The sequence below is a fragment of the Marmota monax genome, unplaced genomic scaffold, assembly GCF_021218885.2.
Source record: "Marmota monax isolate L192 unplaced genomic scaffold, Marmota_monax_Labrador192_F-V1.1 WCK01_AAM20220418_F8-fsc00010, whole genome shotgun sequence".
NCBI lineage: Eukaryota > Metazoa > Chordata > Mammalia > Rodentia > Sciuridae > Marmota > Marmota monax.
Window position 1 is genome coordinate 16,852,493 of NW_026692321.1, and position 17,347 is coordinate 16,869,839.

The window sequence follows — 17,347 nt, forward strand, 5'->3', positions numbered from 1 at the left end:
GAAGGGAAGCTGCAGTGTAGATGGATATCACACCAAAGAACCCACAAGAGAAATTATACATTTAAAAAAATTAAAAAAAAAAAATATTTTTATAAGTTGTCGGTCGATCAATCTATCTATCTATCTATCTATCTATGGTGCTAAGAATGAAACCCAGTGCCTCACACATGCTAGGCAAGTGCTCTATCACTGAGCCACAACCCTAGCCCCTATACATTTTTTCAGATAAAATCTAAAATTAAGGCTGAAGGCTAGGAAATAAAGTATTTAAAATAGTGTAACTTTTGATCTTGTAAAATGTCTCCTTTTGCTTTTTCTTTAAACATTAATCTACATTTGCTGTGAGTGCTGAGTTTAAGAGCTGATCTAGGGCAGTAATAAATGTTGTACTGCATATTAAGGTTTTCACACCAGATGAGAGGTAAATAATTTGATATTACTCACACTGCTGACTTGGATCTGAGTCTGTCGTCATCTTAACGTAGTTTGAAGGAAAGAGACCAGTCACTCCATTGGCTTCTCCTTGCCACCAGTCTGGATCGTCTTTGTTCATAACATTGATAAGCTGTCCCTTGGAGAAGTTGAGCTCGTCTTCATTATTTGCAACATAGTCATACATGGCAATCACCTGACATACTATCAAAAATAATAATTAAACAAATTAATTATCCTACAAGGATCAAAACTATTCCTAGTGGGGAATCTCATGAAAAGCAAAGGTAAATCAGTAGAGAAAAGAGACAAGGGGGTGGGAGGAGGGGAGGAAGGAGGGAAGTGTTGGGGAGTCATATAGGTCATATTATATTGTTAAATTGTGTGCATATATGAATAAATAACAAAGAATCCCCTGATTATGTACAACTAAAATGTACCAATAAAAAATGTGAAAGAGAAAAAAAAAATTTCTAGAATTTAAATTACCCCAACATTCAATATTAAAATAGGCTAAAATTTTCCTACCTTCCTGCCCACATTTCTTGTCTTACAAAAAGAAGAATTTAAAAATTCTGGTTAAAAATCCAAGAGAACTGCTTCACTTTAAGTACAATGGTGTAGGAATTCCATGTTGAAAAATTTCAAGGAGTAAAGAGGCTTAAGTTATCAACGAGCAGTTGGCTGTTCCTACATGGAACTTTTCAGAAAGGAAGTTATCAGTGGCATGTTACTTTTAAGCAGATGTATGGAGGGGACACATTTTTCATCTTCCAAAGAGTTAGTCTAAGAAGTTGATGAGTTTTAACAAAGCTCTCCAAGATGAAGTACAAATTAATCCATTTTCATACCAGCATGAAAGGCAGGTGTGGTTCTTTCACTGCTTGGACCCAAAAGTTTAACATGGCTGGCAGGAAACCATCCCTTCTGACGCTTTTTTCCTCTGGCCTATGGAATTAGCAAAAGAAATACCCAATTTAAAGATGAGATCAGAAACAATCACTGAGACATAACTTGAAAAATTACAGAAATCTTGGCAATATAATAAATAATTTAATCTTGTTCTAAGACAGGTCAGGTATTTGCACTGGGCTACTGGGAGGTAACCATCTCTAAATCCTTGGAATATTCTGACTGATAAGTGTCTTAGTTTATGGGAGTTGTGGGCCCCCACTGATCTCTAGGAGTCATAAGATTTTGATTTGCAAGAATGAAGCTATGTTTATCTCTGCATTAATAACCATTATTAATTTTATATAAAAATACAGTTATACCTCTCATCATTCAACCCTAAAAAGCTAGTAAGGACATTTTAGAACTGAGAGAATAATGCTATTTCTCTCTCAAAACATATGCTACAGCCATCTGTTGACATTTTTAGAAAAAACCAGACTCACTTAGGTCTGAATTCTGTTTCCCTGCACTGCTGCTTCAAAAACCTAAGATTACTGGAGGACAGTGCAATGCATTATTTTCTGAGTACACTGCCTGAATCAGGTCTTTCTCCTAGAGGGCAGACTACACCTGGGCCTATCCCAGGCCAAGATGATGCTATGCTTTCCTTTAAGAAGGTGATTGAGGTTTTAGTAAGGCATGCATTATTGGAAGACAACTGTCTTCAGAGAAAATTGTTCTTTCAATTATTACTTATAATTATATCAACTCAACTGTACTAAAAATGAAGAGGCAAAAGACTAGAGGGAGGGGTTGTGGCTGTGGCTCAGTAGCACAGTACTTTGCTAGCATGTGTAAGGCACTGGATTTGAACTTTAGCACCACATAAAAATAAACAAATAAAGTCATTCTGTTCATCTACAGCTACAAAAAGAAAAAAAAAAGATGATGACTAGAGGGAAACATAGTACACTAAACGTAATACGCTATAATGTTGGTGCTGATTATGGGTGATACAAAATTTTTATTGATTTTTTAATGAGCATTATTTTTGTAATAAAATCAATAGATGTTAAAAATTATACCTGTAACTCCCCTTGCCACCATCCACTTGCATTTTTTTTCAAAATTAATATTAACTGCCCTGGTGCAAGGCTAAGCTGTTCAGCACCAGAAGCAACATAAGCTGAAGTTACTTGAGCAATCTCTGAAAAGAAGAAAAACAGAATTATGAACTCAAGATATGACACAGTAAACACTTCAGTAATTTTTCAAGCTCATTATTATACATACCAGGTTTTTTGTTTGATATTCCAGATTTTCCAGCACTCCCAAAATTCTACAAGAAAGAGACATTTTTTAAAAAATCATTTCCAACAATCCAGAGGTAAAAGTACAAAGATTACTGGGATTTAAAGAATTCTAATTCCCAGGACTTTTGTTTCTTTAAATGCAACTCAAAATGATAATTAACCTTACATAAACCAAATAAATAAAGAATCCAACAAGGAGATCTGGTTGGTTAATGGAATATATAATATGCAAGTGGGTCATGTCATCACTGACTCAAACAGAAAGGGCTCATTATCTCAATCTTTCTTGAATATTAAACATGAATATCTAGGCCAAGTGCACCCCAGTCATTAATGGGATTAACATCAATGCCCACTAGATACAACATGTGTGTCCTGGATATGTTTAGACACATGTGAGTTTGTTCCTGCTTTCTCTAGGGACCCTGACTCATCCTATAGTTCCTGCTGAGTAAGAGGCACTTTTTTTTTTTGTTTGTTTGTTTTTAACCAGGTTACCATTATACCAATTGAACTGATTTAAAAACAAAAATACCACACCGTGGGTAGGCAAACTCTGATTTCTGTTTGATGTTAAAAGATAAATTGGACCAAACGTATTTCCTATTTTATAGAAATTTGAAGAAAAAAAAGGGATGGGATCAAAAAGAATTTTTTTCTTAGGATACACAGCTGCAGTAAAAGTATTACACAGAGTTGATGGCAGTAAATGTTAACATTTTTTTGAGTACTGTATAACAGGCACTACTCTAAGAGATCACACTAGTCAACTAGTTTTCATGGGCTGAGGTTGTAGCTCAGTGGCAGAGCGCTTGCCTACAATGTGTGAGGCACTGGATTTAATCCTCAGTACCACATAAAAATAAATAAATAAATAAAATAAAGGTATTGTGTCCATCTACAACTAAAAAAAATTTAAAAAACTAGTTTCCACAATAATACTATTAAGCAATTATGATTGCCTCCAGTTTTGATTAGAGCTTTATTTATTTTTTTATTATACATAGGAGTTAAGTTCATCCTGACAAACTCAGTATGTGCATGGAAATTGATTTCAGCTCATGATTTCCCCTTTTTCCTCCCATCCTCCTTTCCCTCTCTTTCTCCTTCCCCTATTCTACTAGACTTTCTTTCACTTGTCTATTAATTTGTTTTTTGTTTGTTTGTTTGTTTTTTGTGGTGCTGGGAATTGAACCCAGGTCCTTGTGCATGTGAGGCAACAACTCTACCAACTGAGCTACATCCCCAGCCCCTATTAGTTTGTATTTTGTTCTTTTTTTAAAAATACCTTTATTTTTATTTATTCATTTTTATGAGGTACTAAAGATAGAACACAGTGCCTTGCATGTGCTAGGCAAGTGCTCTACGACTGAGCCACAACCCCAGCCCCTGAATTTTGTTCTTTATGTTATCCTACCCTTCCTTTATTTCCTTTATTTTACTCTAGCTTCTGCATATGAGAAAAAACATTTGACCTTTTAATTTCTGAGTTTGGCTAATTTTACTTAGCATGATATTCTCCATTCACTTTACTCTTTTTTATGGCTGAGTGTAACTCCATGGTGTGTGTGTGTGTACACAATTTCTTAATCCATTCATCTACTGATAGACATCTAGGTCAATTCCATAATTTAGCTATTGTGAATTATGCTACAAACACTGATGTGACTATGCCACTGTAGTACACTGATTTTAGATCTTATGAGAAAATACCAAGGAGAGGGATAGCTGGGTCATATTGTGGTTCCACCCCTAGTTTTTCAATAGTGAGATTTATTTTGACACATTCACACATGTATGAATATCATTTTCTCCGTTACCTCCTCTACTACCTCTATTTCCCCTCCTCTCCACCCTTCCCTGCTCCTCTTCCTCTGTTCTACTGGTCTCCTATTTATTTACTGTTTTCTAATTGGTGCTTTATAAACATAAACATTCATCAAGTTTTGGTGTAACAGAATCAAAGAAGAATATTCACAGACATTTGCAAACATTAAAATACTTCTCCATTTCTCCGCTATTGGTATCAGGTTGAATTTTGTTCACATACTTCAATCAAAAGAACATATCATATCAGATTGAACACAGAAACATGAGCATCTAGCTATGTACCATTAGGCGAGACATTGAAGACTTTTGTCAAAAATATAAAATAATGCCACTCTTCTAATTTTTTTCTTGAAAAATACAGTTGCTTTTCATAAAAAGTGAGTTATTTATGTTATCATGTAATGGCTTTAAATGAGTAAACGTTTAAATAAATGTTTAAATAATTTCAGTTTCAATTTGTGGTAAATATCACTAGATACAACCGATATACTTAAAAAGAAACCTTCTGTACTCAATTTTTTTTTTTTGGTACCAGCAATTGAACCCAATGGTGCTTAACCAGTGAGAGCCCCCACTTTTAAAAATATGTTTTATTTAGAGACAGGATCTTGCTGAGTTGCTTTAGGCTGAGGCTGGCTTTGAACTTGTGAACCTACTGCCTCAGCCTCCCAAGCTCCTGGGATTTATAGGCACAGGCATGTACCACCAGATCCGGCAACTTATTTATTTATTTATTAAGGCTTTCACCTAAGGGAGCTTTACCACTGGGCTGCTTTTCCAGTTCTTTTTAATTTATGTTTTTTGAGACAGGGTCTAGCTAAGTTGAGGAGGCCTCACTAAATTGCTAAGGCTGGCCTCGAATTTTCGACCCTCATGCCTCAGCCTCTGGAGTTACTAGTGTGTGTCACCGTGTTCAGCCCTTAAAAAATTTTAAGTATATAAAAAGTCTTAAGAACTTCTGTATGACATTATGGGATGAAAAGAAGCAGGAACTTTAGAGTGTAAGATGAATTACACTAATGTTAGAGTCTTAAAGATTTACAGACTCCTTCAAGGTGGTCCTTTGTAAACTCTGCTGAGAGTCCAGAATCACTCCTTATTTTTAGTGATCATGAGGCTTAATGCTACATGTGGTTTTTGTTCTTAGAATTTCATGAAATCCTGTCCCTCTTATTTCTTTAATTGGATGCCTAAAATAAACTCTGGTACTGGAGCTAGTGTGACTAGTTTTCTTGTAAGCAAGTAGCCTGGTCAAAACCATATATGATCTCTGTTTTAAATACTAATCTTGATCAACAAGAATGGAGTGATTTTGTTTTTAATACCTCTTGATCTTTTGGTTTGACATAGTTTGATGGAAAAATTCCAGTTCTATCTCCAATACTTCCTGTCCACCACTCTCCATCTTTCTGGGTCACCAGTATTTCTTCACCTTCAGTGAAAGTCAAATCTCCTGGTTCTACACTTGAATATGAATAAAGTGCAATATATTCTGTAGGGAATAAAGCAAAAGGAAGTGGATTTTAATTCTGATTTTATAGAAATAAAAAAGAAATTAGGTTAATCTCTAGGATCTTGTGTAAGTTTACTGTAAAAGACCTCTATGTCTTAAGAAAACCCAATACAAAAAGATCTGAAGATAGAAAAAGGAATGGAAGTTATTATTTAACAATTGCTTAGTAAAAGATTATTTAACATAAAGCTTCTCCATGAGTTTTTCCCAACAGCCTTGTTATAATCACCATTATTTTTTAATCATAAAGAATTACCTAAAACTACAAAGAGTTATTAGTATCCATAGACAATGAAACTGAGGCTTAATACGATTAAGTTACTCAGTATGAAATATTGGAGTCAAGCAAGACATGAAAAAAAATGTTAACTTCCTTTTACAAAATATATTTTAATCTGCTAAATTCTTTGTTATTTCTTTTATATATACAGTTATGGAAATGCCCAATATCTAGCAGACAGCGGTACCAGAAGCCAAGACCTATCATAATGACCCAGCTTCAAGCATAGTGGTTGGCTACAAGTAGATGCTCAACAAATAACTATTAATGAATTACCTTGAGGGAAATATCTAAGTTTCTATATTGGCTTTGTTTTTTTGTTCCTGTGATTGTTATTATTTAGAAAAAACAGTGACTATGCTTTTAGAAGTCTTTTTCTTTCTTTTTTAGTTTTATTTATATTTGCTAACATGCAATTTGATCTTTTATCATACTAGAAAGGATGAGAAACACCATCTATAATCTATCTACTCTTCACATTCATTCCTGCTACTAACTTAGCTGATATAACAAAAAGCAACTAAAATGTTTAAATTGTAATAAGTTAAGTAATTTCCAAAATGCTCCTCACTATTTCTTAGGCCCCTCTCAGAGCCTCATTCATAGTACACCTATGACTGCAGCCTAACTGGTGATTTAAAGTTCCCTCAACTTCATGGCCCTAACTTGATTCATTCTCTTCCCTCTGTCCAGAAGTCCTTTTTCTTCCTTTGCCACTATGTTAAGATCCTACTTTTTGTTTAAGATGATGCAACATTGCTATTCATAGGTCCTTCTCAAAATAGTTTTTGTTCACTCATTGTAGAATTTATCATAACTATAGGCTTATCCTCTTCATTCTATTGTGAGCACTTTGGAGACTATATATTATTTATTCTTGTGTCTTTCAGGCTCTAAAATAGAATATTCAACTTAATGGTTATTGAATAAAATTTCATTTGCCATTAAATTTACTTATTTATTTTTAATTTTTTTTTAGTTATAGTTGGACACAATACCTTTATTTTATTTATTTATTTTTATATGGTGCTGAGAATCAAACCCAGTACTTCACCCATGCCAGGCGAGTGCTCTACCACTGAGCCATAACCCCAGCTTAAAAATTTTATTTTTAAGCAAAATAAAATATACTTCAACTAGTCAATTAATTTTATAATGGAAAATATATTTCATTTATAAAATCTATGTAGCTGTTAAGTCAAATATTACCTGAAATTAGGGTAGACAATCTTTGATTTTTCATCCCATTAACATAATCAAAATTTCTTAACCAAACAATACAAAGTACTATAGTAAAAATTTCTTTGTAATATTTATAACAAAGGGTTCCTTGACTCCAAATCCTATTTATTTATTTGGCACACTAAGCAAAATGCAGTTTAATTATAAACTAATGTACTGAAATTTCATTACTTCCTAAATACCTATATAATCAATCATCAAAACATTTTTTATTTGTAATCTTATTTATTGAGCCAATCTAGGCTGAATTTTTATAGCACCGACTTTCAAAAAGTGCCAAGTACTATCAATCATATTTTTTATATCGTCAATATTCATATGAAGTAGACATGGGCAGGTTTTCTAACCTACTTTAATACCAAAGACACAGAAACAAGAAAACAACAATTGTGCGAAGTTAAATAATTAGCCAGTAGCTAAACTGACCCCTATCTGATTTACGAATTGGCAAAAGCTTACCTTCTCCAACTGGATAGGCTGTGGAGGTAGCTTTCTTATTTACAGCTGCATATAAAGCTTCTGGCCTGCCAAATAAAGACACAAACAAATTAACAACAACAACAAAAAAAAAAACACAAGCAAAAAACAAGAAAGGTGATTTGATGGATATAGCAGTTTTCATCAGTGAATTCCTTTGGGGCTTCCTTAAATTAATCTAAATACTGTCTTAATATTCAGACTACAAATGCTCTCATATTTTATTTATTTATTTTTATGTGGTACTGAGAATCGAACCACATAAAAATAAAATAAATAAAAATAAATAATGAGAAACTATACCCCATTTGATTCAAATGTATGAATTGTCAAGATCATTGTACTGTAATGTGTAGCTAATAAAAAAATAAAACAGAATCTTAAAAAAAAGAAAGCACATAGTTAAGAAAGATTTGATATAAAAAAATTATTTTATTCAAATTCAAAAAAAAAATAAATGAATAAAATCCTTCTGAAGTAAGAACTGCCTAATTATAAACTTAAATGTTTTAAAAACACTAAAGTAGGGCTAGAGTTGTAGCTCAGTGTTAGAGCACTTGCCTTGTACACGTGAGGCACGGTATTCGATTCGCAGCACCACATATAAATAAGCAAATAAAATAAAGGTCCATAAACAACTAAAAAAAATTTTTTTAAAAATCCACTAAAGTAACTTCAATACGATTTATAGTTTTTCAAATGTGAGGTACTTTGCCTTTCTGAAGGAGGTTTTGAGACAACTGGGCTTCGGTAAAAGGGAAGTTTTTTGATAAAGCACATAAGGCACTTGGCTTGGTTTAGAGGAAAGTGAGGGCAATATATGAATTTTATTAGTTGTTTAGAATGTATTACATTAAAAATATTAAAAAATTTTAAAAGTATCAGAATATGTGTAACAATTTCCATTTTAATCTAGGAAACTTTTCAAAAATTTAGAAGACTGGTCAACCAGATACCTGCGGAATGTTGAAGACTAGATACCTGTGGGATGCACAAAGGCTCCCCAGGTCCCATGAGTAAATTATATAGTGAGGCAGTTTTCAAGCTAACAAAGAAGGAACCTTACTAAAACTCATGCCACAACTGGAGGGGCTGCCTTCATTAGTGCTGATTCTTCACTATTGCAGGCTTTCAAGTTGAAAGATTTATCTCTTAGAAAGGTCAGTTACTGAATGGAAAGTTAGAAGAAATGCCTTCTAACACAATTAAACTTAATCTCCTTTTGCTTACATTTTCTTTTCTGTCAAGTGCTATGGAATTAAATAAGATAATTCTTAAAAAGGCTGTAACACACAGCACACAGATGTCAACTATGTACTGTTGTTAGTGCTATTATTTCACGCTTCCAAAAGTCCACGTCAGTAAATTTCTACATTTGAACTAAATGTTGATAAACAACTTCAGCACTAAAAATATTCTTAAAGATTAGTTAATCTTTTCATCAATCAATTAGAAAACTGCAGACCAAATAGGTTACTTCTTATCGTCTGGCAAAAAAACGGCAGAATCAAACTCAAGTCTCTTTATTTCTAAAACCAGTATCTTTTCATTATGTTACACTGCTTTTCTATTTAGATCAAATTCCAACCAGAGATAGTTAACTCAGCTTTATTTTAGTGCTTATTTCCTTGTATTAAAGATATTTGATAATTGGACCTTTACTGGGAATTAAAGGTCAGAGATCTTAACCTATCTAGTTTTTAGTTTTGTTCATCTGAAAATGCATTTCTTTTTCTTCTTTCCTCATTCCTTGAGCTAATATAATTCAGTAGCTACTATTCATTAAGACTAATAGGCATAGAAAAGCTGAAAAATAAGTAACAAATCTCATGACTTAAAAGGATGTAGGTATGAGCAATGGAGAGGTTAGTGTTAAGGAACCCTAGAGGCCCAGAGGGAATGCCCCAATCTGGTAAAGGGGAGTACCTAAGCAAAGAATTGTTTAAATACTGAAAAAATATAGTAAACAAGGGAGAAATGCTCCAAGGAAATGCAAAGTTGCTTTTCTAGTTGATCTTCAGGTACACATCTAAAATTCTAAATACAGTACTTTGAAAACTTCATGAATTTGAAATGAGTGGAATGAAAGATATTATAGAACTGGCACAAACATCTGAAGTATGCTCTTATCGCCCCATGAATTACCTTTCTGATATTCAAACTTAAGCATGAACTTTTTCTTTTATCACACAGTCAGTCAGACCATGGCTGGCTCATTAATGGGAACACCGACACCCACACCCCGCGGGACACCCGGCATGCTTACTCTTCTCGCTTTATTTCACTTCCAGGAATGATCTTGACATAAGATTTTGGAAACCATCCTCTTCCTCCATGCACCTCCCCAAACCACCAGTTTTCTTGCTGTTCCAAGACTGTAATAACATCATGTTTTGAGAAATTCAAGTGATTATCTTTCTTTGCAGTCCAGGAACAAAGTGCCTGTGCTTTTAGGTTTTCTACAACCTGTCCCTGCGAATATAAAGCCACAAACAAGTATTTTTAATTTGTTTTTTTAAGTTATACAGGACAGTAGAATGTATTTTGACGTATCACACATACATAGAGAATAACTTCCAATTCTTGTGGTTGTACATAATGTGAAGTTACACTGGTCATGTATTCATATATGAACATAGAAAAGTTATGTCCAACTCATTCTACTGTCTTTTCCATTCTCATCTCCCCTCACTTTCCCCCATTCCTCTGTCCAATCCAGTGAACCTCCACTCCCACTCCCCAGTTTATTGGGGGCCAGCATCTGCACATCAGAGAGAACATTTGGCCTTTGGTTTTGGGGGATTGGCTTATTTCACTTAGCATGACAGTCTCCACTTTCATCTATTTACCGGCAAATGCCATAATTTCATTCTTCTTTATGGCCAAGTAATATTCCATTGTGTATATGTACCACATTTTCTTTATCCATTCATCTATTGAAAGGCACCTACGTTGGTTCCAGAGCTTAGCTATTGTGAACTGAGCCGCTATGAACACTGAGCCACAAACAAGGAAATGCAAGACCACAGTAACCAAGATTTCTGTTTCCTCATACATAATATAGTTATAATTATTATTTTAACAGTAGACTAGTTATGGTGGTAACATAATCTTAATTTACTGACTGACTTCAAATTAAAAGAACAATGTGTAACCTTCTTGAATACCTACTATCTAAGGAAATATCATTACTGGTACAGAAGGTAAACAGAGTACTAAAGAAGTATTCATAAACCCATCATTCATATATATCATGGAACAAAGGGAAAGAGGTACTACAAATTTTTTCCCTCCTCCAGATTCCGGTGCCTCCTAACTGCAGTTGACTTAGTTACTCCACCAGGCATGGAGATGGAGTTATGCTCAACCTCCCTCTGCTTTTTAGTTCTTCACTTGTTCAAATTCATGTTCATTCTTTTTTCTTTGTCACTCAGAGGAAGGAAATTTTTTGTTCCTTTAATAAAGTTAACCTCTTCTCTTGTCCTATAAATATTCCATTATGCCCTTTCACTTTCTAAAAATATTCTGTAAAATTAAATTCCTCTGTGCAGCCTTCAATTCCCTTTGTTACTTCTCTACTTTCTTCTACTTCTAAATTTGGAAAGAAATAGTCTTCAACTTGCTTTCCAGTGTCACCCCTTGATCCCTTCTAATTTAGGTTCTGCACCATCATTCTATTGAACCTCTTCCAGAAAAGGTTATTGATAATAACATCAAAACAAAAAGTTCCTTCTGAAATTTTTATTCTCCTTGATCTCTGCGCAGTGCTGACATCACTAAAACCCTTGTAGTTCCTGAAGCCTGCCCCCTGGTGACTGAGGGCTCCTATTCTGTCCAGCCCTCATCCCTCACTGTTCCACATGCTTTCCTTAAATAACCTCATGTTAGCCCAAGACCTCAAATCTGTATTTTCAGGGTAACTTTACCTCCTGAGCTCCAGGTCCTACATCAAAATGCCTACTAGTATTTCCGCCAGGTTGTTTATTACATACACCTTGAACTTAGCCGTCTGAAATGTAACCATTTTAGAACCCCTCAAACCCACTCCTCATCCACTGCCTACTGAAGACAACATTATCACTGTCCTTTCAGTTGCTCAAGCTAAAGATTCTGAAGAATTATCTTTATCTCCATCTTCCTCACTCTCCACATTCAATGGGCTATCTACTTCGTGTCAAGTCCTAACACTTTTCTAAAGCCATCTCCTCTTCTATTTTCGTGACTATACCCTGGTTCACACCAGCATCTCTTGTTACTTAGTTGCTTAACAGCCTGCCGTAACGGTTTCCCTTGCTTTGCTTCTTTCTGCCAGTCTGGCCTCTACTTCACTGCCAGGGTTATCCTTCTTAAGCATATACCTCAACTCCTCTCTTAAAAACCTTTCTTGGCTTTTCACTGACAAGTTGCTTAGCAGGGTGGTAAATGCTTCCCTTATTAATAAACCTCAACCTCTCTCTCCAGTTTCACTTCTCCATGAACCCTATATTACAGCTATACTATATATTTCTTCCTGCTTCCTGCAAACACTGTGCATTAACGTGCCTCAGTGACTTTTCTCAAACTGATCTTTCACTTGAGTAACTCCCCTTCAGTTTGGTAAAATCTGGCTTATCTTTGAAGGTCCCACTAAAATACATTCCCTTCATGAAGACTGCTCCAATTCACACAGATTGAACAACATGCTCTCTCCCCTCTCAGGGATTTGTAGATATCTTTATATAATTTCTCACATTTTACACTTATTTATATCTGTCTCCCTTATTAATTTATGAATTACTAACTGAAAGGTATTTTGACTTATTTTTCTTTAAATTTCTACTTCATAATAAAATGCTGGAACCCATAATCATGTAATAAACATTCCTGAGTGAATCTGTAGGGCTTTATTTTAATGGAATCTGAAATTTCTTTTTAACAATGCTAATGTATCAATACTTTGAATGTTTATACTAAATCAGAGGTTATATATAAATATATGTATATATCATATATATATGTGTACATATATATGTGTATGTATGTAAAATTTATATATGTATACATATATATTTTCCAGGGTTCTCAAATTACTTAAATTTAAGACAAAACAACCAAAACCCTCAAGCCCCAAACAGCTTATCTTCTACTTGATACTATGGGAATGAATCATTGATGAGAATCCTTTAGGTAATAATCACTCCTTAACTTTGCACCACAAGTGAATGGTAAGAACAGAAACCAAATGCTACAAACTCTGGTTAAATGAGTGAATGATATTTTTGTACAAAAATCTTTATTCTATTTCATATGAATCAGAAGCAAATTCAAAGAATAAAGCACACAAAAATTATGAATAACATACCTGTCCATGAATAGGTGATATGGACCCAGGGGACACAGTGCGAGTAAAAGCTGATTTTTTCTGCCATGATGAATTAACAGTTAGGTTTGAAAAAGATACATTTTGATAATCAGCTACTGATGCCGGTTGAGAAGAAAGTGGTCTGCAAACGTAACACTTTAATGTAAGTATACTTAATTGTTTAAAAATCTAATAAAGTACTATCAATTTTTATAGACTAATATGGTCTCCCTAATACATACTATATTTACAAGTATACTATCCACTTGTATATTATATACACTAAACATAATTTGTGGAAAAACAGAATTCATGAAAAAACCTATGTTTTCCTTTTTAAAATTTCAGCATTAGATATGGAATAAAAAAGGTTCTCTTGGGGGAGTACAGCCCGGATTAACAACACGAGGAAGCATCAGGTCGACCAGCTCCACATTAGCATACTACATTAGTTGGTAGAACTATATAAATCCCACTGTTAGCTCAAAACTTACTCAGAAGAAGTTGAGGTAGCAGATAAAGATACTGTAGGAGGAAGTAAGGCCTTCTTAGGAGATACAGGTTTTTCACTTGATGGCATTTTTTCTACATAATTGCAGGGGAACCAGCCAAAATTTCCTTTAAAACTACCATAAAGCCAACCAGGTTCTCCTACAGTTTTTTCATCAACCTATAGAAACAAAGAGGTGAACAGTGCTTAGAAATCTACACATTTATAATGGAAAGATATGCAGACTGTTGTATAATATTCTCTTTTACAGAATTAAATCCATTTAACTAAATAGCTAAGGAATTTTTAAATAATTAGGTTGCTATTTCAAGAATTGACAAGTTATCGTTTTAAATTTTATCCAAATTAATAAATGAAAACAGTTAACAGCTTATGAGAGAAAACAATCTTGCCCCACTTCAAGGGTCCTTATGCCCTGACTTCCATTCCTAACAGTAACATGCCATTTAGTTGTTTCTTCTTATTACCATTTATATTTCTAAATAAGATATGGTTATGGAAAAATTAAAATTTACCCCTCTTTCACTACACCCTCTTACACTGCCAATATTGTTACATCATAATTTTTGGTTAAATTATATTTAATGTTATGTTATGACTATGTAAATATTTCACATCTGAGTCATGCAATGTTCTGATTACATTTCTTTTCTTGTAAACTTTTAATTTTCCAATAGATTTTTTTTTTCACAATACTGGGGATTGATCCAGGGCCTCATGTATGCCACCACTGAGGCACATGCTCTACCACTAAGCTACATTCCTAGCCTCTATTTTCATTTAAAAATTTTTTTTGAGGGCTAGGGTTGTGTAGAGTGCTTGCCTACCATGTGTGAGGCACTGGGTTTGATTCTCAACACCACATATAAATAAATAAATAAAACAGAGGTCCATCAACAGCTAAAATAAATAATTTTTTGAAGACCAGATTTTGCTAAGTTGCTGAGGCTGGTCTTTAAATTGTGATCCACCTGTCTCATTTCAAGTACCTTGGATTACAGCCCTGTGCTACCATATCCAGCTTATTACAGAACTCCTGAACTAACAGAACTAGAAAAACCTCTGAATACTGTTCTCTAACTAGAGAAATGTATTAGGTGATTTACCAGTTTCACTTCTCCCAGATATTTCCCTCCTAGTAAGACAACCTCCATTCATCAGTGTTTCTTGCTCTGCTTCTTGGTTCCTGTCCCTTTAACACAAGTTTCATCACTGGCTTTTTTGCCTCACACTCTACGTTTTTAACAAACCCATTTGCTCCTCAGCTTGATCAGTTCCCTCTGCAATAATTAACCCTATAGCTCTATCTTCAGAACTGACTTCCACTTACACCTTCAACTCCTTGCAGGATATTTTCAACTGGCTGTCCCATGAAACTTCCAATTGAAGTCTAAGACTGAACTTTTCTCTACACCCCCTCACCCCTGGCCCATCCTTCACCTAATTTTTCTGTATTTCTATTATTCTTACCACCAATGACTTAGTCATTGTAAAAAAAAAAAATGTGTGGTTCTTACCTCTACTATACTTCTGCAGCCAAACTCCTAGCCTTGCACTAAAAACTTCTGAACTTTTTTCAACCCCATCCTCACTAACCTATGGTAGAATTTATTATATAATACCTAAGATAATTGTAACCTTCACTCATCCTTCAAGATTTTGCCCTCAACCCAGCCACTTATATATACTATTATAATCAGTATTATCATATTGTATTATTTTAAAACTTTTTTTTAATTGTAGATGAACACAATGTCTTTTATTTATTTACTTATTTTATGTGGTGCTGAGGATCGAACCCAGTGCCTCAACATGCTAGGCAAGTGCTCTACCACTGAGCTACAACCCCAGCCCCTCATACTGTATTACTGATGTACATATAATCTCCTCCATTTGTCTGTGGAGCCTTTTCATTAACTCCATCTAGCATAGTATGTATCTGCTTATTTCCACTTTACTTCCCATACCTTTGCAAACCACTGATTTGACAGGGTTACAACTATTAAAATCATGTAGAATCCATTAACATTTTTGAGGTCAGGAGCACTTTACCACTGAGCTACATCCCCAAACTTAATTTCTTAAGTTGACACAGGGTCTCGCTAAATTGCTGAAGTTCTTAGTTAAGTTGCCCAAGCTGGCCTCAGACTTGCAATCCTCCTGCCTCAGCTTCCTGAGTTTCTGGGATTACAAGTGTGCACCATTGTGCCTGGTTACAAACAACTTATTGAGGTATAATTAACCTAAACTTCACATTTAACTTGCTGAATTTCATGTCCTAACATGTTCATGTGACTGTAAAAATCACCACAATAAAAATAATGAACATATCTATCATTCCCCAAAGTTTCCTCTTGCTCCATTATAAGTCCTCCCTCCCTCCTCTACTGCTCCTTCCGCATTTCTGTGCAAACACTGGTCTTTCTGTCACCATAGATTAGTTTGCATTTTCTAGAGTTTTATATAAATAAAATCATACAATATCCTTTTTGTCATCTTCTTTCTCTTAATGTATTTATTTTGAAATCTATCCATGCTGCAGTAAGATTTATTCCTATGTAATTACATTGATTGGATATACAATTTTAACTCCCTCCATTCGACATTTTAGTTTTTCCCAGTTTTTAGTTATTACAAATAAAATGGTTAATAACATTTGTCTTTAAGTGAATATATGCTTTAAATCCTCTTAAGTAATCACCTAAGAGTGGAATGGTTGATTCATATGGTAGGTACATATTTAACTTCTTTTTTTTTTCCACTTCTGGGGATTTAACAAGCATGTCTTGTGCAAGCAGTCTGCCCCTGAGCTATGATCCCTGATCTTTTTTAAAAAAATTATTTTGAGACAGAGTCTTGCTAAGTTGCATAGTCTACCCTTGAACTTACAATTCTCCTGCCTCATCCTCCCAAGTAATTGGAATTACAGAAGTATATCACTGTATCTAGCTCTCTCTCTCTTTGTTTTATTGTTTTTAGTTGTAGATGGAAACAATGCCTTTATTTAATTTATTTATTTTTATGTGGTGCTGAGGATCCAACCCAGTGCCTCGCACGTCTAAGTCAAGCGCTCTACCGCTGAGCCACAACCCCAACCCAGCTCTTTGTTTTTAATAATGTCTTACTGATACATAATTCACATACTATATAGAGATTAAAATTCCAGTTTGTGTTTCTAAAGCCTATACTTTAGAATTACCTCACAGTGGATCTAACAAACACAATTCCCTGCATCTTCTCTTATTCATCCATTTTATGTGGATTATGAGAATACAATAAAGACCTATTATTCCAAGGAACAAATGGCCTGCATCTAAAACCTTCAACTCTTTCAACAGTTGCCAAAAAACAACCAGCTTCTCAATATTTTATTGTTAATTTATTAAATTAACAAAATCAATATCACTTTTTATGATGTGAAGCAATATGGCATAGTGGAAAGAACACAAGATTTGAAACTGGAATCAAAAGACACACACTTGTATCCCTCTCTGGCATTGTGATGACAGATACA

At 34.4% G+C, this 17,347-nt stretch overlaps 1 protein-coding gene across 6 annotated transcripts in view; it reads right to left on the bottom strand.

Moving 5' to 3' along the window:
* The window catches only part of Itsn2 (intersectin 2), a 126,669-nt gene that overhangs the window by 37,640 nt on the left and 71,682 nt on the right, over positions 1-17,347 (bottom strand). For all 6 annotated transcript variants that reach the window (XM_046441363.2, XM_046441362.2, XM_046441361.2 and 3 more), the window contains 9 exons: positions 13,817-13,992; positions 13,323-13,464; positions 10,248-10,453; positions 7,964-8,028; positions 5,795-5,961; positions 2,620-2,665; positions 2,412-2,533; positions 1,284-1,380; positions 445-636 (listed from right to left, as the gene is read on the bottom strand). In XM_046441363.2, coding sequence (XP_046297319.1) covers positions 445-636; positions 1,284-1,380; positions 2,412-2,533; positions 2,620-2,665; positions 5,795-5,961; positions 7,964-8,028; positions 10,248-10,453; positions 13,323-13,464; positions 13,817-13,992 — 1,213 coding nt within the window. The remainder of the gene's footprint in view (positions 1-444; positions 637-1,283; positions 1,381-2,411; positions 2,534-2,619; positions 2,666-5,794; positions 5,962-7,963; positions 8,029-10,247; positions 10,454-13,322; positions 13,465-13,816; positions 13,993-17,347) is intronic.